Raw genomic sequence first — 19,499 nt, 5'->3', positions numbered from 1 at the left:
CAGAATATTCGCGCAAGTTGAATTTTGCGTCAATCTCTTTTTTTTATAGACGCGAACAATATATGTAATTCGGGCATACGATTCGCTACCTCCTCAAACAAAACGGATAATTCCTCGATGGGTCTCGGCGCCATGTCTCCGGGTATAATAACGTCCCTGTAATTCTCCCGTGTGATCTTGGCAGGACTTCTCTTTATAAAGTACGATGCCTTTACCCGGCCTGTCGCTGGTATCTCGAGATACGGCACCAATACGGCGGCCGGACTCAGTTGCACTATCAGAATCATCTCCGACGGCGTGTCAAAGAATTTCATAATCATCTCCTGACACATTTTCGTATTTAGAATATAAATAACACAAGCATCTGTGTCGAGCAATTTATTAGTCTAACAACCATTAATCTCGGGTTATCTTTTGTGTAAAAATGCGAAGTTTTAACATTAGATGGAAGAAAACTTCGAAAAATATTCGAGAATATTGCATTTTCTTCCCATTTTTCTTTTTAATAAATTAAAAATTTATTTATTATAGCAGTATAATTTGAAATAAGAACAATTTTCATATTAATTATATATAGTATTATATATAATTATCGAATGTGTATAATCTATTAATCATGCTATATTATTTTGCTATAAAAAGAGTGTTATATTAGGTTATTACAGATATTAGGTTAATACAGATTAATTTTCTGATAATTGTTATTTATAGTATACTGCAGTTTTAAAAATTGTTGGAATCACGGAATGTATATTATATTGCCTTAACATGTCTCAAATCACAGTGTATGTAAATTTGCGTTTAATTTACGCGAGCGATTAAAGGTTAAGATTTAAGGAGGGAAACAAAAAAAAAATATATATATATATATATATATTGCACCTTGTATTCCTCGTTTGTTAACATCTTTATCCATTTGTCGAGTTTAATTTTTCTCGATAACACTAAATACTTATAAAGATATTCGAGACGTTCGTCATCCTCCTTTTTCTCCTCTTCTCTCTTGTCGGTCATTTTTATATTTACGGGAAAAATTCCTCGCCATCGACCGTTATTCAATTGAACGATTTGAACGTTGTCAATTTGTTTTCGCAGAAAGGTTTTCAAAGTAAAACTATAATCAACGGAATATATTCACAATATCTTATTAAGGCACATACACACATAGAGGAAGACGTTACTCTCGAATGAAGTTGCAAATATAAAAGTATAAAACTCGTTAAAGTCACAAAAGTAAGACAAGAGATGAAAATTGAAGAATGTAATGAATGCTACATTATAGTATACTTCTTTCACGCAATAGCATCAGACTAGATTCTCGTAACGACATTATGAACGATATTAAAGTATCTAAATTGCGTCGTCGAGTTGAAAGTCACATAAACGAGAGTGAAACTCGTTGAAACTTAAGTTGGTCGAGTCGTGACTCATGACTCATCTACTGTTCGTCGTTTATTTCCGGCCAGACTTGTCTTTCGATCCACTCCAAATAGGGATAAACCGCTGTGTAAACCCCCGGTACGGATCCACCGCAACTTTGCCCGAACGCTGTGATTCCCACAATGCTGTAATTGGGTCCGGTGAACATCAGCAAGGGCCCGCCGCTATCGCCTTGACACGCGTCCGATCTTCTCGTAACATTGGTGTCCAATACGCATAGCATATTGTCGTCCAAGCCGCGGGGCAATTTGCTGAAACCGTTGAACGACTTGGCGCACGACTCTCTATCTACGAGACTAAAGAAAATTCTATGACCATATATAATATTTGCATAAAAAAAGAAATATGTATAAGATTATATTTTTCGTCAGATGTCTTTTAAATTTTTTATCAAGTGACTTTAACTACATGACACATAAATCGAATTTTACGTTCTTCATCTATGAATAAGCTAGTTTAAAATCGAATAGCCGATTTTTCGTAAAAGAATTCTCGCAAGCATGCGTTCGAGAAAATGCTCTTTGTTAAAATTCTTACTAAAAAAAGCTATGTATTTTTTATTTTCTCGCACCTGAGACTCGGCGTCTTCATCAACATGATGCTGCCGTCGTCGGTGAAACTGGTAGCGCCCCAACCGATCACGATGAACGATACGTTCGTCGACATATCCATAGTGGTGAGAGATTTCGTTTGGATGCAGATCGGCCTCACGTTACTCGTCATACGTACAGGCGTCTTTAATTTCAGGATGGCCACGTCGTTGTAATTCATGCTGCGCTTGTAACGCGGATGCGTTATCACGTCGATTATGGGAATTCGTTGCGCATCGTCGTCCGCACTCTTTAGATCCTCGTTGCCGATCTTTACCTAGGAAGCAAAAGAGATTCGCTCTTGATCTTTGCATCTCATATCGTAGAGAATTACAGAAAGATCTTTCCGAATCTACTTATGTCAAACAAGGATATCTTTGTTATAAACTGCGATATATTGTAAAGAAATCGTATTTATATTATAGGATGTAGATTCTGTAAACAAGAGGAGTGTCTCTTCGTGCGTTTTTTATTTCGGTGAACACCTCTTAGTCTATAAGAATTAAATAAGGATTCTACACTAATCTGTTTCATTTCTTTTTTCATAACAGGACACGCGAGAAATCACTCTGACTCGAATGGACAGCGGCTATTTCGAGGGTTAATCCTTGACTAGATCACGACCTTGAACTTGGAACTCATCTGCTACTTACCTCTATCGGTACTTTCTCCTGCACGCTGTTCACGCAGTGAGCGGCGGTAAGTACATATTGCGACGAGATTAACGTGCCGCCGCAGTTGTACTTGATAGCGTCCGGATTCTCGTCGCCCTCGTCTTCATTCTCGTATCCCAGAGCGACCATATACGGGAATTCTCCGCGCTCGGCTCTCATGCCGCTGAATATGTGAAACTCCACCTTGTTCTCCGTTATCGCTCTTTTGCTACTTGTTCCGATCTCGTTCTCGTATTGCCGGCATGCTGAAAATTTACGACCGCGAATTGAACATTGTCTTCGCGCGAAAGAACACGATCGATTGGCCGATTATAATCGGCGAGACCGGATTCTGTCCGGATATATAAAACTGTAGCCGTAACTATGAGCCGTGACGATCGTTACGTCACCGCGCGTCTCTTCAAGGTCGTTTATTATTTAAACGAATTCTCGGAAGCGATTTACGCACGCGCATTAATGATACATGTTAAAGTGATAATATACGCGATAAACATTAATAAAATATCTGAGATTTAAAAACGTCTTAAATGGCCATATATATCAAGAATCAAGCCGATTTCAAAATGATAAAATACGCTATAGCTTCGTAATAATGAGAAATGTCAACATTAAAGTTTAGGGACAGTCCCGTCTCGTAGAATTCCGTCTTTTTCCAGATGAAGAGAATAAGAGTCGCTATTGGAAATTATGGCAACAAGCTGAGAAACCTGTTCTCGAATAAAGATAGAATGTTAATCGACGGCAAACTCGTAGGAATATTAATAATCGTCAGATTCGTCTTCCTCCCGATCACCTTCCCAACGCTCATCTCATTATCACCACAAATAACTAGACACGCATCTCCCAGCAAAGTAGCGGTTTTAATAATCTGTAAAGTTAGATGATGGATGAAGTAAGATGATATAAAGTTAGACAATATCTCTCTGCGCAGCACATACAAAAACATCTTTTATTGTTCGATTTTCTACTAAACTCTTCAACGCGATATCAGCAAATAATAATAAGCAAGTTAATTCACGCAATTTAAAAACAATCAATTATATACATCGTATTCCTTATATTTCCTCTAAATTACTTTAGTAAATTCATTTCTGCGTAACGCTAATTAATGAATGAATGAATTATTCTTTTTTTATTTCTATCAATTATGTTTTTTATTATATTTATTTTATTATGTTTTTTATTTCTATATCTTCAAAGTAAGTTAAAGTAAGTAGTCATCTGTGTTTATCAATCCTGTATTCAATTCTCAGATCGCTCTATTTTGCTACTCATAGAAAAAAAAAAAACCCATTTTGCAAGCTACGTAGAATTCCGTCTTTTTCCAGATGAAGAGAATAAGAGTCGCTATTGGAAATTATGGCAACAAGCTGAGAAACCTGTTCTCGAATAAAGATAGAATGTTAATCGACGGCAAACTCGTAGGAATATTAATAATCGTCAGATTCGTCTTCCTCCCGATCACCTTCCCAACGCTCATCTCATTATCACCACAAATAACTAGACACGCATCTCCCAGCAAAGTAGCGGTTTTAATAATCTGTAAAGTTAGATGATGGATGAAGTAAGATGATATAAAGTTAGACAATATCTCTCTGCGCAGCACATACAAAAACATCTTTTATTGTTCGATTTTCTACTAAACTCTTCAACGCGATATCAGCAAATAATAATAAGCAAGTTAATTCACGCAATTTAAAAACAATCAATTATATACATCGTATTCCTTATATTTCCTCTAAATTACTTTAGTAAATTCATTTCTGCGTAACGCTAATTAATGAATGAATGAATTATTCTTTTTTTATTTCTATCAATTATGTTTTTTATTATATTTATTTTATTATGTTTTTTATTTCTATATCTTCAAAGTAAGTTAAAGTAAGTAGTCATCTGTGTTTATCAATCCTGTATTCAATTCTCAGATCGCTCTATTTTGCTACTCATAGAAAAAAAAAAAAAACCCATTTTGCAAGCTATGAGATGATATCATACCTATCTCCGCTGGCCGAAGCCCTATCTTGTCCGTGATGTTGTACTGGCAGCAGACGATCTCCGTGAAGTCCTCGAAGCCGCAACGTCCCGTCGAATCTGAGCTCCTTTTACCCTCTATCACGTCTCGTAATTTGGATGGGCACTCGTATATTTTCTTGCACACGCCCATCTTGCCGTTCTCCAGCTTGCAGTGACTATCTTCTGCGTAAATTTAAACCAGATTATGCTTCGCGTATTGCACGTAAATGCAAAGAAGAGGGAAGAACACGAGGGAAAGCCCGGTTTCGGATCGTTGAAACTAATCGACGGACGGCCCGCATTTTTTCTCGCGCGTTAACGAGTCTGACCTACAAAGTACTTTTTTCCTCGTATAAGATTATAACACACCATTATATACCACTCTTTTAGATGATAACGAAATGATTCTTGCGGCACAGTATGAAATATGCTTAAGTCGGAAAGATTAAAGTATTGTATCTCCCTGATTATATGGAAGTATTCCATTTTTTCTTTTTTATCTCAATAATATTTAATATAAAATCTATTCAAAAATTTAATCTAATATTCAGATTATATAGAATCAATTTTTTTCAGGAAAAAAATATATATTTATATATTTAAAAAATCTGGAAAATGAAAAAGAAATAAAAATTTTCTATAATGTTAAAGAAATATAATTTTATCTTTAATATTATACTTTCTCATTTCTTTGGATTAAGCAATTTTCACACTATAACGGCTCTATCATGAGATAAATAATCGCGCGGTTACATAATGGTCGAGATCAATTGATAATGTAGCGTTGGAAAATTACGGATGCGAACGTGCGCGACTTTTGTCGATCTCCTACTTGAATTAATTACGTATACGTTAATAAACGTTGCGCGGCACTGGTAGTGGTAAAAGCATCAGCCGGCATTCGGCTTCCGCGGGGAATAACAAACCGATGCGTTAGCTGCGTTAATGTCACGACACCGCAACATTAATGGGAACCAAGAAATATTCCGCGGAACTTTAACAATTGCAATCATGGATTCGCGATCATGGATTCTTTACAACCAATTATATTATGTGATGAACTTGTGGTCGAGTTCTTCTTAACGAAAATGTTGAGACATCGAATAATAATAATAATATTTCTCTATTAGAAGAGCGGATTGTGCGGATAAAAAAAGGCTTTTCGTAACTATAAATTATAGAGGGTAAAAGATGCATAGTGAAATCGCGTATTTTAATTTCAAGTGAATTTTAGTTTTAAATTGAAACTTAATTACGAAGTATGTGTTGGAAATTGAAAAGTTAGATAGATGACGATCTCTTTGTTTTCTTGACTAAAGAAAAAGATGGCTCATAGAATCTGTCATCAGAATTAAAAGCGCGAATTATATGAATATATTCTAGTATATGATAAAGAAAAAGCCGATATATATGCCGATAGATATGCAAATGCATAATTATAAGATTTATGTTTATCACAGATTTCAATATTATGTATATTTATATTATTATATTACTATAAAAAAGTATATGTATGTTATCGGATAGCACGATAGGAATGACTCATATCATTTCTATGATATAACGGGAAACAAGTTGCAAAAAATAAAGAAGTGCGCATGTTAGCTATGATAACGTTTTATTCCGAACTTTTGCGTTTTGACGTTTATCTGCTCATAACTTCGAGACTGATGCATAAAATAGCGGCTAAAGCATTTTGCGAGACTTGTATAAATTTATTTAAATCCCCGTCGTATAATCGTCGCAAAAGCACATTAAGTGCGAGTATCAAATGGACCTATTAACCTTTTAGAGCACATGAGTTGTTTTCGTGATATTTTATTCGTAAATGCTAAGGATACACAAGAAATTTTTCCGACTAATAGCATTTTCGAATGAAGCAAGTTTGATCGCTCTGAAATCGATTAATGACGTCATTTATGACGTCTTGGGTTACTATAGGGGTACTTGGATTATTGGATTAATCAATGAAATACTGCATCAGATAAGCGTTTGATTGATTAATCAGGGCAAAGAATTTGGTGCTTTGAAGTCAAAATAATGTCAATCAGAATATACTTTATATTATTTATAATATTAATGTGTTATTTATATTAATCAGATTCAAAACCCATTTACGTTCGAACATATGTTCATGGCAAATTAGGTTTAATCGCAGGGTGATCAAATCTGCTTCACTTGAAAACGCTATAACTTGTGTTAAAATTGGACACACAAATTTATGCAGTATTGATTTGTTTTGAGAAATTTTTTTGAAAGTAATATTTCAAATAAAAATTTCTCCTTCCTGATACACCGCGCGTAGATATCAAATTAGCACATTTAATATTTATGTTGATGTGTTTTTATGTGTAACGTTGACTTATCATACCGTAAAGTTCTTCCTCTAGCATTGGCAAGCCGTGCGTAATAAACTTGAACAAGAGGACGATGAAAATCGAGGAAGACAAATTGAAGCCCATCTTGACCAGTTGATGATTTATCATAGTGTTGCACTTGAAAAAAGAGAAATATATACATATCGTTAATTTTAAAAAAAGAGGGAGAGAGAGAAAGAAAAAATTAAAATTTAAAAAGTTTAATTCTTGAAAATATTTTTATGCTTTATCATTATAAGCTATGTAAATATAAAATTCAAGTTATATACTTTTCCCATTCGTATATTGGTTAAATCGTGGATTTACAAAAATATATAATTTATAAATTAGCTGAGCAATATTTAAATAAATAAGGAAAGATGATTTGAAAATTTTCAACTATAAGTAAAGATTCAACTTTGAAAAATTTTGATTAGATACTATTGTTTATTTATTAATAGCTTATAATAACACTTACAAACTCTTTTAATTTGCACCTGGAATATGGGCGATTCTCTAAATGAATTATTTATGTTCAAAGAAAAACATCCGATGATTTTTTTCTTGAGAATTCGACGCGATATGAGAAGAAAAAGGATATAGGAAAAAGATAACATCCGCGCTGTTTGCGACTCGAGACTACCCGAGACTCGATTGGACTCGACTGACGGCTGATGCCACGCGATGCGAATGTGATCCGGTATATAGTCGCCACAGAAGTGGTAGAAATGGGTAGAAACACACTCTGACGCCCGCACGCGGCAGTTTTGATCACCGTCATAAATTGCGAGTACGTCACCCAATTTCTCAACAATTTCATTGTCCCATACATTGTATGTACGATGTATGTTGCATGCAAGACGTCCGTGCATCACACGTGATGCATTCTACGAGGCATTCTCTTTCGATGTATTTTTTAAAAGCATTATGATGGATTAAAAGAGTATTTCGTGAAAGAGATTGATGTCTTTAAAAATTATCTAATTTTCTAAAATTGTATTTTTCGGGCTTTATACATATTGTGATACAGCAAAAGATAATATTTTTATATTACAATAAAAATATATTTATATTACTCGAATTAAAAATAAATCAAAAGCGTAAAAGTTCGATTATATATTAATTAAAACAAGAGTTAAGAAGAAATTTTAAAAATATTGCAATGATACGAAATAAATAAGACTACTTGTAAACAAATTGAAACTTGTTATTGATCAGCATGCTGATTCATATGACTTTCTTTATTCTGTTTTGTCTATCCTAATTTGGATTAATGTAAAAAGAAAATTTTCATCATATTTACAAATTGCATTAGATTCTATATATGATACCCTTGAATTGTATTAATCTTTTTATCGATAACGTTTACTCTTTTATCAGAAATACAAGTTTACAATATTATCAAGAAAAGAAACGATTTAATTTACAAGGTAGTTTTTTTTTTCATTGAAAAAATATCTTGTTATAATTGTAAGTCGGGCTCGTTAATTGTATCATATATATAAAATATACTATTTATTTACATAATATAATGCATATTAAAACTGTACTCCAAAAAGATATCCAATAGCATATACATCACAATCACATACAATGCTAATAATCTTCCTCTAATATGCATTTCTCCACTAGTTCCCGTAAATTTGGATTTTCCATTGCAGCTGCTATACGTTCCTTGTCATTTATTTGTTTGTTAACTGTAATTTAATGCACACAATATTAAAGGTAAGTGTATATATGTTTCTGTTGGAACAATGTAGAATACAAGTATACATACTTTCTTGTTCAGTGGAATGTGCACCCTCTTTGATATATATATCTAATTTAAACAATGCTACCAAATGACGTTCCAATTTGACACGAATACACAATCCTATGAGAGTTGCCAATGAGCAGTGAGGTACTGTAGGATTGAATTCCACGCGAATTACAGAGACCCCTCCAGGTGTGCTGTGGCAAATGGTTATACAATCTTCATAGACAACGTCCAGTTGCTCCAAGGTTTGCGGTTTCTCCGGATCCTTAATTGTCCTTAGCAAATCTGAAAAACGGGAAGAACTGAATCGTTAAATGATAGAGAATCTCTTTCTGCAGCTGCATATTATTCCAGTGTAATATATTTTTTCCAGAAATATTTTTCGAGCAATACTCGATTGTTTTAATAAAGTGTAAAAAAAAAAAGAACAAGTCATTTGCAATGTCGCACCATCTTTCTGACATCGGACAATACACTCCGAAAGGTCGAATGATACAATACGCAAATAGAGCGCAAAAACTTGCCGTAAACAGATTCTTTTAACTCGGTATCTGTCTTTAATGTCAGATCGCTCTGATTCTTCGCTGTCAAGAGATCCTCTGCCGTTTCCATGATTCTTTCCGGCAGTATACCATCTTTTATCTTTCCGCCGATTGATAGCTTTCGAAAAAAGGACAGCATGTTTATATTAATGATAATAACAAGAAAAACATGACACACATGATGCGTGAATTACGTCATTTGCGAGCAATGACAAACAAGTATACATACATGCGTACGTGAAGCAGAAATCAGCTGCAGGGCTGCCAGATTGTGTTCTCGCTAATCCGTATTCCAAAATTTCCCATCTAAGGCTACGTTCCAAAACGTACTCTCCGAAGAAAAATTTACTCGATGGCCGTTCCGAAACTTTTTTTGGTTTCTGATTAGTTTCAGTCTGGCCATCGAGTAAAATCGTCCTCGGAGAGGAAATTTTACACCGTTTTGGAACCTAGCTCTAGTGTAAATCAAATGCCCCATATTTCCCCTAACAACTTATACATGATGTGGGAACAACGCACGATTAAAAATAATATAAAGGAAGGTTAAGGGCCACTTCGACCAAACTCTGATTAATTTAATCGACGTCCGATATCCAATAGGAGAATTCATTCTATATAAAACCAATTCTCCTATTGAATATTGAACGTCGATTAAATTAATCAGAGTTTGGTCGAAGAGCTCCAAGTTATCAACCCTGCGCAACCCATAATGCAATGCAAAGAATCGATTATGGCTACGGTCGAGAAGACGCTAGAAATGCTTCGAAGCATTGCATTAACCAATTAGAATAAAGAAATCTTTACTCTCTTTGTCCTGATTGGTCAATCAAACGCTTCGAAGCATTTCTAGCGTCTTTCCGACCGCAGCCGTTGATTTGTTGGTTAAAAGTAAAAGCCAATCACGTTTGATTACTACTGAACAGTTTCATAAAAAGCTACTAGCACAAGGAACTAAGATTTTCTTTGATCTGATTGGTTAAATTTCAATCTTTAATCTCCAATCACAATCTTTAATGTATAGTTTGAAATGGACTTTAGACTAGTTACTATTTTTACAAATATTCCGATTTCGCCATTTTTGACCAAAAAGGATTTCAGCCAATCAGAAGAAATCGAATGATGTCCCAGCTCACACACTATTCTACACTACACTTCTACACTCATGACTATTATTTTACGCCTATATACATATATGTAGATTTATTATACATACTATACAGGGTGTCCTATAATTCGCGGATCACCCGCCATGTGGAGGTAGAGCATATGAAACCGAGAAGAAGTCCTTTACCATTTTGCGATATTCGTAATAATTATTAAGAAATTAATTTAAAAAGATGGGCCAATCCATGCCTTACACAAGCGCGCGGCGAGAAGAGACTTCCTACTCAGGCGTTGCTAGGTGCGCGGCGAAGCGGTGGGAGGGGCGCTCTATACGGCTACGTACGAGCGAACGCTGAAGCCACGCATCTCGAACTATTCTCTCTCTCTCTCTCTCTCTCTCACTCTCTCTCTCTTTCTCTTTCTCGCGCGCGCGGCATAGGGCGCGTTCCACTTAACGATCGCAATGCTCGCGAGCATCATCTGTCTTTGTTTAAGTTTCGTGAACAACAAGGATGAAATGATACCGTGAGCGTTGCGATCGTTAAATGGAACGCGCCTATAGGAAGCAGAGCTGGGCAAAAATGTAATCTAATTTACAATTACAAATTTCAATTACAATGTAATTCTTAATGCAATTAATAATTACATTGTAATTGAAATTTGTAATTGTTAATTAGATTACATTTTTGCCCAACTCTGCTTCCTATGTCGCGCGCCCGAGAAAGAGAAAGAAAGAGAGAGAAAGAGAGAGAGAGAGAGAGAGAGAGAAAGAGTGAGAGAGAGAGAGAGAGAGAAATAGACAGAGGAAGAGACTAAAATAATAATATCTAAATTGAAATATATAAACTTTAACGTAACCATAATGATAGCTACGCAGACAAATATATAAACTGTGTAGCCATAATGATAGCTACGCAGACAAATATATAAACTGTGTAGCCATAATGATAGCTACGCAGACAAATATATAAACTGTGTAGCCATAATGATAGCTACGCAGACAAATATATAAACTGTGTAGCCATAATGATAGCTACGCAGACAAATATATAAACTGTGTAGCCATAATGATAGCTACGCAGACAAATATATAAACTGTGTAGCCATAATGATAGCTACGCAGACAAATATATAAACTGTGTAGCCATAATGATAGCTACGCAGACAAATATATAAACTGTGTAGCCATAATGATAGCTACGCAGACAATTTTTCGTAAAAGAATTCTCGCAAGCATGCGTTCGAGAAAATGCTCTTTGTTAAAATTCTTACTAAAAAAAGCTATGTATTTTTTATTTTCTCGCACCTGAGACTCGGCGTCTTCATCAACATGATGCTGCCGTCGTCGGTGAAACTGGTAGCGCCCCAACCGATCACGATGAACGATACGTTCGTCGACATATCCATAGTGGTGAGAGATTTCGTTTGGATGCAGATCGGCCTCACGTTACTCGTCATACGTACAGGCGTCTTTAATTTCAGGATGGCCACGTCGTTGTAATTCATGCTGCGCTTGTAACGCGGATGCGTTATCACGTCGATTATGGGAATTCGTTGCGCATCGTCGTCCGCACTCTTTAGATCCTCGTTGCCGATCTTTACCTAGGAAGCAAAAGAGATTCGCTCTTGATCTTTGCATCTCATATCGTAGAGAATTACAGAAAGATCTTTCCGAATCTACTTATGTCAAACAAGGATATCTTTGTTATAAACTGCGATATATTGTAAAGAAATCGTATTTATATTATAGGATGTAGATTCTGTAAACAAGAGGAGTGTCTCTTCGTGCGTTTTTTATTTCGGTGAACACCTCTTAGTCTATAAGAATTAAATAAGGATTCTACACTAATCTGTTTCATTTCTTTTTTCATAACAGGACACGCGAGAAATCACTCTGACTCGAATGGACAGCGGCTATTTCGAGGGTTAATCCTTGACTAGATCACGACCTTGAACTTGGAACTCATCTGCTACTTACCTCTATCGGTACTTTCTCCTGCACGCTGTTCACGCAGTGAGCGGCGGTAAGTACATATTGCGACGAGATTAACGTGCCGCCGCAGTTGTACTTGATAGCGTCCGGATTCTCGTCGCCCTCGTCTTCATTCTCGTATCCCAGAGCGACCATATACGGGAATTCTCCGCGCTCGGCTCTCATGCCGCTGAATATGTGAAACTCCACCTTGTTCTCCGTTATCGCTCTTTTGCTACTTGTTCCGATCTCGTTCTCGTATTGCCGGCATGCTGAAAATTTACGACCGCGAATTGAACATTGTCTTCGCGCGAAAGAACACGATCGATTGGCCGATTATAATCGGCGAGACCGGATTCTGTCCGGATATATAAAACTGTAGCCGTAACTATGAGCCGTGACGATCGTTACGTCACCGCGCGTCTCTTCAAGGTCGTTTATTATTTAAACGAATTCTCGGAAGCGATTTACGCACGCGCATTAATGATACATGTTAAAGTGATAATATACGCGATAAACATTAATAAAATATCTGAGATTTAAAAACGTCTTAAATGGCCATATATATCAAGAATCAAGCCGATTTCAAAATGATAAAATACGCTATAGCTTCGTAATAATGAGAAATGTCAACATTAAAGTTTAGGGACAGTCCCGTCTCGTAGAATTCCGTCTTTTTCCAGATGAAGAGAATAAGAGTCGCTATTGGAAATTATGGCAACAAGCTGAGAAACCTGTTCTCGAATAAAGATAGAATGTTAATCGACGGCAAACTCGTAGGAATATTAATAATCGTCAGATTCGTCTTCCTCCCGATCACCTTCCCAACGCTCATCTCATTATCACCACAAATAACTAGACACGCATCTCCCAGCAAAGTAGCGGTTTTAATAATCTGTAAAGTTAGATGATGGATGAAGTAAGATGATATAAAGTTAGACAATATCTCTCTGCGCAGCACATACAAAAACATCTTTTATTGTTCGATTTTCTACTAAACTCTTCAACGCGATATCAGCAAATAATAATAAGCAAGTTAATTCACGCAATTTAAAAACAATCAATTATATACATCGTATTCCTTATATTTCCTCTAAATTACTTTAGTAAATTCATTTCTGCGTAACGCTAATTAATGAATGAATGAATTATTCTTTTTTTATTTCTATCAATTATGTTTTTTATTATATTTATTTTATTATGTTTTTTATTTCTATATCTTCAAAGTAAGTTAAAGTAAGTAGTCATCTGTGTTTATCAATCCTGTATTCAATTCTCAGATCGCTCTATTTTGCTACTCATAGAAAAAAAAAAAACCCATTTTGCAAGCTATGAGATGATATCATACCTATCTCCGCTGGCCGAAGCCCTATCTTGTCCGTGATGTTGTACTGGCAGCAGACGATCTCCGTGAAGTCCTCGAAGCCGCAACGTCCCGTCGAATCTGAGCTCCTTTTACCCTCTATCACGTCTCGTAATTTGGATGGGCACTCGTATATTTTCTTGCACACGCCCGTCTTGCCGTTCTCCAGCTTGCAGTGACTACCTTCTGCGTAAATTTAAACCAGATTATGCTTCGCGTATTGCACGTAAATGCAAAGAAGAGGGAAGAACACGAGGGAAAGCCCGGTTTCGGATCGTTGAAACTAATCGACGGACGGCCCGCATTTTTTCTCGCGCGTTAACGAGTCTGACCTACAAAGTACTTTTTTCCTCGTATAAGATTATAACACACCATTATATACCACTCTTTTAGATGATAACGAAATGATTCTTGCGGCACAGTATGAAATATGCTTAAGTCGGAAAGATTAAAGTATTGTATCTCCCTGATTATATGGAAGTATTCCATTTTTTCTTTTTTATCTCAATAATATTTAATATAAAATCTATTCAAAAATTTAATCTAATATTCAGATTATATAGAATCAATTTTTTTCAGGAAAAAAATATATATTTATATATTTAAAAAATCTGGAAAATGAAAAAGAAATAAAAATTTTCTATAATGTTAAAGAAATATAATTTTATCTTTAATATTATACTTTCTCATTTCTTTGGATTAAGCAATTTTCACACTATAACGGCTCTATCATGAGATAAATAATCGCGCGGTTACATAATGGTCGAGATCAATTGATAATGTAGCGTTGGAAAATTACGGATGCGAACGTGCGCGACTTTTGTCGATCTCCTACTTGAATTAATTACGTATACGTTAATAAACGTTGCGCGGCACTGGTAGTGGTAAAAGCATCAGCCGGCATTCGGCTTCCGCGGGGAATAACAAACCGATGCGTTAGCTGCGTTAATGTCACGACACCGCAACATTAATGGGAACCAAGAAATATTCCGCGGAACTTTAACAATTGCAATCATGGATTCGCGATCATGGATTCTTTACAACCAATTATATTATGTGATGAACTTGTGGTCGAGTTCTTCTTAACGAAAATGTTGAGACATCGAATAATAATAATAATATTTCTCTATTAGAAGAGCGGATTGTGCGGATAAAAAAAGGCTTTTCGTAACTATAAATTATAGAGGGTAAAAGATGCATAGTGAAATCGCGTATTTTAATTTCAAGTGAATTTTAGTTTTAAATTGAAACTTAATTACGAAGTATGTGTTGGAAATTGAAAAGTTAGATAGATGACGATCTCTTTGTTTTCTTGACTAAAGAAAAAGATGGCTCATAGAATCTGTCATCAGAATTAAAAGCGCGAATTATATGAATATATTCTAGTATATGATAAAGAAAAAGCCGATATATATGCCGATAGATATGCAAATGCATAATTATAAGATTTATGTTTATCACAGATTTCAATATTATGTATATTTATATTATTATATTACTATAAAAAAGTATATGTATGTTATCGGATAGCACGATAGGAATGACTCATATCATTTCTATGATATAACGGGAAACAAGTTGCAAAAAATAAAGAAGTGCGCATGTTAGCTATGATAACGTTTTATTCCGAACTTTTGCGTTTTGACGTTTATCTGCTCATAACTTCGAGACTGATGCATAAAATAGCGGCTAAAGCATTTTGCGAGACTTGTATAAATTTATTTAAATCCCCGTCGTATAATCGTCGCAAAAGCACATTAAGTGCGAGTATCAAATGGACCTATTAACCTTTTAGAGCACATGAGTTGTTTTCGTGATATTTTATTCGTAAATGCTAAGGATACACAAGAAATTTTTCCGACTAATAGCATTTTCGAATGAAGCAAGTTTGATCGCTCTGAAATCGATTAATGACGTCATTTATGACGTCTTGGGTTACTATAGGGGTACTTGGATTATTGGATTAATCAATGAAATACTGCATCAGATAAGCGTTTGATTGATTAATCAGGGCAAAGAATTTGGTGCTTTGAAGTCAAAATAATGTCAATCAGAATATACTTTATATTATTTATAATATTAATGTGTTATTTATATTAATCAGATTCAAAACCCATTTACGTTCGAACATATGTTCATGGCAAATTAGGTTTAATCGCAGGGTGATCAAATCTGCTTCACTTGAAAACGCTATAACTTGTGTTAAAATTGGACACACAAATTTATGCAGTATTGATTTGTTTTGAGAAATTTTTTTGAAAGTAATATTTCAAATAAAAATTTCTCCTTCCTGATACACCGCGCGTAGATATCAAATTAGCACATTTAATATTTATGTTGATGTGTTTTTATGTGTAACGTTGACTTATCATACCGTAAAGTTCTTCCTCTAGCATTGGCAAGCCGTGCGTAATAAACTTGAACAAGAGGACGATGAAAATCGAGGAAGACAAATTGAAGCCCATCTTGACCAGTTGATGATTTATCATAGTGTTGCACTTGAAAAAAGAGAAATATATACATATCGTTAATTTTAAAAAAAGAGGGAGAGAGAGAAAGAAAAAATTAAAATTTAAAAAGTTTAATTCTTGAAAATATTTTTATGCTTTATCATTATAAGCTATGTAAATATAAAATTCAAGTTATATACTTTTCCCATTCGTATATTGGTTAAATCGTGGATTTACAAAAATATATAATTTATAAATTAGCTGAGCAATATTTAAATAAATAAGGAAAGATGATTTGAAAATTTTCAATTATAAGTAAAGATTCAACTTTGAAAAATTTTGATTAGATACTATTGTTTATTTATTAATAGCTTATAATAACACTTACAAACTCTTTTAATTTGCACCTGGAATATGGGCGATTCTCTAAATGAATTATTTATGTTCAAAGAAAAACATCCGATGATTTTTTTCTTGAGAATTCGACGCGATATGAGAAGAAAAAGGATATAGGAAAAAGATAACATCCGCGCTGTTTGCGACTCGAGACTACCCGAGACTCGATTGGACTCGACTGACGGCTGATGCCACGCGATGCGAATGTGATCCGGTATATAGTCGCCACAGAAGTGGTAGAAATGGGTAGAAACACACTCTGACGCCCGCACGCGGCAGTTTTGATCACCGTCATAAATTGCGAGTACGTCACCCAATTTCTCAACAATTTCATTGTCCCATACATTGTATGTACGATGTATGTTGCATGCAAGACGTCCGTGCATCACACGTGATGCATTCTACGAGGCATTCTCTTTCGATGTATTTTTTAAAAGCATTATGATGGATTAAAAGAGTATTTCGTGAAAGAGATTGATGTCTTTAAAAATTATCTAATTTTCTAAAATTGTATTTTTCGGGCTTTATACATATTGTGATACAGCAAAAGATAATATTTTTATATTACAATAAAAATATATTTATATTACTCGAATTAAAAATAAATCAAAAGCGTAAAAGTTCGATTATATATTAATTAAAACAAGAGTTAAGAAGAAATTTTAAAAATATTGCAATGATACGAAATAAATAAGACTACTTGTAAACAAATTGAAACTTGTTATTGATCAGCATGCTGATTCATATGACTTTCTTTATTCTGTTTTGTCTATCCTAATTTGGATTAATGTAAAAAGAAAATTTTCATCATATTTACAAATTGCATTAGATTCTATATATGATACCCTTGAATTGTATTAATCTTTTTATCGATAACGTTTACTCTTTTATCAGAAATACAAGTTTACAATATTATCAAGAAAAGAAACGATTTAATTTACAAGGTAGTTTTTTTTTTCATTGGAAAAATATCTTGTTATAATTGTAAGTCGGGCTCGTTAATTGTATCATATATATAAAATATACTATTTATTTACATAATATAATGCATATTAAAACTGTACTCCAAAAAGATATCCAATAGCATATACATCACAATCACATACAATGCTAATAATCTTCCTCTAATATGCATTTCTCCACTAGTTCCCGTAAATTTGGATTTTCCATTGCAGCTGCTATACGTTCCTTGTCATTTATTTGTTTGTTAACTGTAATTTAATGCACACAATATTAAAGGTAAGTGTATATATGTTTCTGTTGGAACAATGTAGAATACAAGTATACATACTTTCTTGTTCAGTGGAATGTGCACCCTCTTTGATATATATATCTAATTTAAACAATGCTACCAAATGACGTTCCAATTTGACACGAATACACAATCCTATGAGAGTTGCCAATGAGCAGTGAGGTACTGTAGGATTGAATTCCACGCGAATTACAGAGACCCCTCCAGGTGTGCTGTGGCAAATGGTTATACAATCTTCATAGACAACGTCCAGTTGCTCCAAGGTTTGCGGTTTCTCCGGATCCTTAATTGTCCTTAGCAAATCTGAAAAACGGGAAGAACTGAATCGTTAAATGATAGAGAATCTCTTTCTGCAGCTGCATATTATTCCAGTGTAATATATTTTTTCCAGAAATATTTTTCGAGCAATACTCGATTGTTTTAATAAAGTGTAAAAAAAAAGAACAAGTCATTTGCAATGTCGCACCATCTTTCTGACATCGGACAATACACTCCGAAAGGTCGAATGATACAATACGCAAATAGAGCGCAAAAACTTGCCGTAAACAGATTCTTTTAACTCGGTATCTGTCTTTAATGTCAGATCGCTCTGATTCTTCGCTGTCAAGAGATCCTCTGCCGTTTCCATGATTCTTTCCGGCAGTATACCATCTTTTATCTTTCCGCCGATTGATAGCTTTCGAAAAAAGGACAGCATGTTTATATTAATGATAATAACAAGAAAAACATGACACACATGATGCGTGAATTACGTCATTTGCGAGCAATGACAAACAAGTATACATACATGCGTACGTGAAGCAGAAATCAGCTGCAGGGCTGCCAGATTGTGTTCTCGCTAATCCGTATTCCAAAATTTCCCATCTAAGGCTACGTTCCAAAACGTACTCTCCGAAGAAAAATTTACTCGATGGCCGTTCCGAAACTTTTTTTGGTTTCTGATTAGTTTCAGTCTGGCCATCGAGTAAAATCGTCCTCGGAGAGGAAATTTTACACCGTTTTGGAACCTAGCTCTAGTGTAAATCAAATGCCCCATATTTCCCCTAACAACTTATACATGATGCGGGAACAACGCACGATTAAAAATAATATAAAGGAAGGTTAAGGGCCACTTCGACCAAACTCTGATTAATTTAATCGACGTCCGATATCCAATAGGAGAATTCATTCTATATAAAACCAATTCTCCTATTGAATATTGAACGTCGATTAAATTAATCAGAGTTTGGTCGAAGAGCTCCAAGTTATCAACCCTGCGCAACCCATAATGCAATGCAAAGAATCGATTATGGCTACGGTCGAGAAAACGCTAGAAATGCTTCGAAGCATTGCATTAACCAATTAGAATAAAGAAATCTTTACTCTCTTTGTCCTGATTGGTCAATCAAACGCTTCGAAGCATTTCTAGCGTCTTTCCGACCGCAGCCTGGGTGTGTACTGTGCAGTCGCTATTGAAAAGAGATGCTAAATAAGGTAGACTGTTATTGGCTCTCGCAGTCTTTCGCAATGCATTAAGCCCGTATTAGACTACGCATTGAAGATTGAAGATTGAAATTTGACCAATCAGGACAAAGAAATTGTAGTCTCTTT

At 35.0% G+C, this 19,499-nt stretch overlaps 4 protein-coding genes across 6 annotated transcripts in view; all 4 read right to left on the bottom strand.

Annotated features, from left to right (window-relative positions):
* The window catches only part of LOC115234623 (dynein beta chain, ciliary-like), a 32,356-nt gene extending 31,324 nt beyond the window's left edge, over positions 1-1,032 (bottom strand). The window contains exons 1-2 of the mRNA XM_029805828.1: positions 883-1,032; positions 90-323 (exon numbers count right to left, since the gene is read on the bottom strand). Coding sequence (XP_029661688.1) covers positions 90-323; positions 883-1,014 — 366 coding nt within the window. The 5' untranslated portion in view covers positions 1,015-1,032. The remainder of the gene's footprint in view (positions 1-89; positions 324-882) is intronic.
* LOC115234615 lies at positions 681-17,144 on the bottom strand. The gene is made up of 14 exons (XM_029805816.1): positions 16,650-17,144; positions 16,186-16,309; positions 13,797-13,997; positions 12,455-12,720; positions 11,759-12,078; positions 9,567-9,684; positions 9,355-9,490; positions 8,852-9,115; positions 7,553-7,596; positions 7,089-7,212; positions 4,700-4,900; positions 2,684-2,949; positions 2,012-2,307; positions 681-1,736 (listed from the first exon to the last, which is right to left on the bottom strand). Exons 2-14 carry the CDS (start codon positions 16,298-16,300, stop codon positions 1,439-1,441), a joined length of 2,649 nt encoding a protein of 882 aa, XP_029661676.1. The 5' UTR covers positions 16,301-16,309; positions 16,650-17,144; the 3' UTR covers positions 681-1,438.
* Positions 8,264-9,966, bottom strand: LOC115234554 (MIP18 family protein galla-1-like). 2 transcript variants are annotated; one of them, XM_029805731.1, is made up of 4 exons: positions 9,602-9,966; positions 9,355-9,490; positions 8,852-9,115; positions 8,264-8,771 (listed from the first exon to the last, which is right to left on the bottom strand). In XM_029805731.1, exons 2-4 carry the CDS (start codon positions 9,440-9,442, stop codon positions 8,671-8,673), a joined length of 453 nt encoding a protein of 150 aa, XP_029661591.1. In that variant the 5' UTR covers positions 9,443-9,490; positions 9,602-9,966; the 3' UTR covers positions 8,264-8,670. The 2 variants fall into 2 exon arrangements, with proteins under 2 accessions (XP_029661591.1, XP_029661583.1); XM_029805723.1 differs by lacking the exon at positions 9,602-9,966 and having other exon boundaries at positions 9,355-9,590.
* A 219-nt stretch (positions 17,145-17,363) lies between the features above and the next one.
* Positions 17,364-18,947, bottom strand: LOC115234565 (MIP18 family protein galla-1-like). 2 transcript variants are annotated; one of them, XM_029805752.1, is made up of 4 exons: positions 18,697-18,947; positions 18,450-18,585; positions 17,949-18,212; positions 17,364-17,868 (listed from the first exon to the last, which is right to left on the bottom strand). In XM_029805752.1, the coding sequence occupies exons 2-4, from the start codon at positions 18,535-18,537 to the stop codon at positions 17,768-17,770; spliced, it is 453 nt and encodes a 150-aa protein (XP_029661612.1). In that variant the 5' UTR covers positions 18,538-18,585; positions 18,697-18,947; the 3' UTR covers positions 17,364-17,767. The 2 variants fall into 2 exon arrangements, with proteins under 2 accessions (XP_029661612.1, XP_029661604.1); XM_029805744.1 differs by lacking the exon at positions 18,697-18,947 and having other exon boundaries at positions 18,450-18,666.
* Positions 18,948-19,499: the final 552 nt, after the last annotated feature.

Source organism: Formica exsecta, unplaced genomic scaffold (assembly GCF_003651465.1).
Source record: "Formica exsecta isolate Colony F162 unplaced genomic scaffold, ASM365146v1 scaffold108, whole genome shotgun sequence".
Classification (NCBI taxonomy): domain Eukaryota; kingdom Metazoa; phylum Arthropoda; class Insecta; order Hymenoptera; family Formicidae; genus Formica; species Formica exsecta.
Note: the sequence above shows the minus strand (reverse complement) of the source record. Positions and strands in the feature narration are given on the sequence as shown.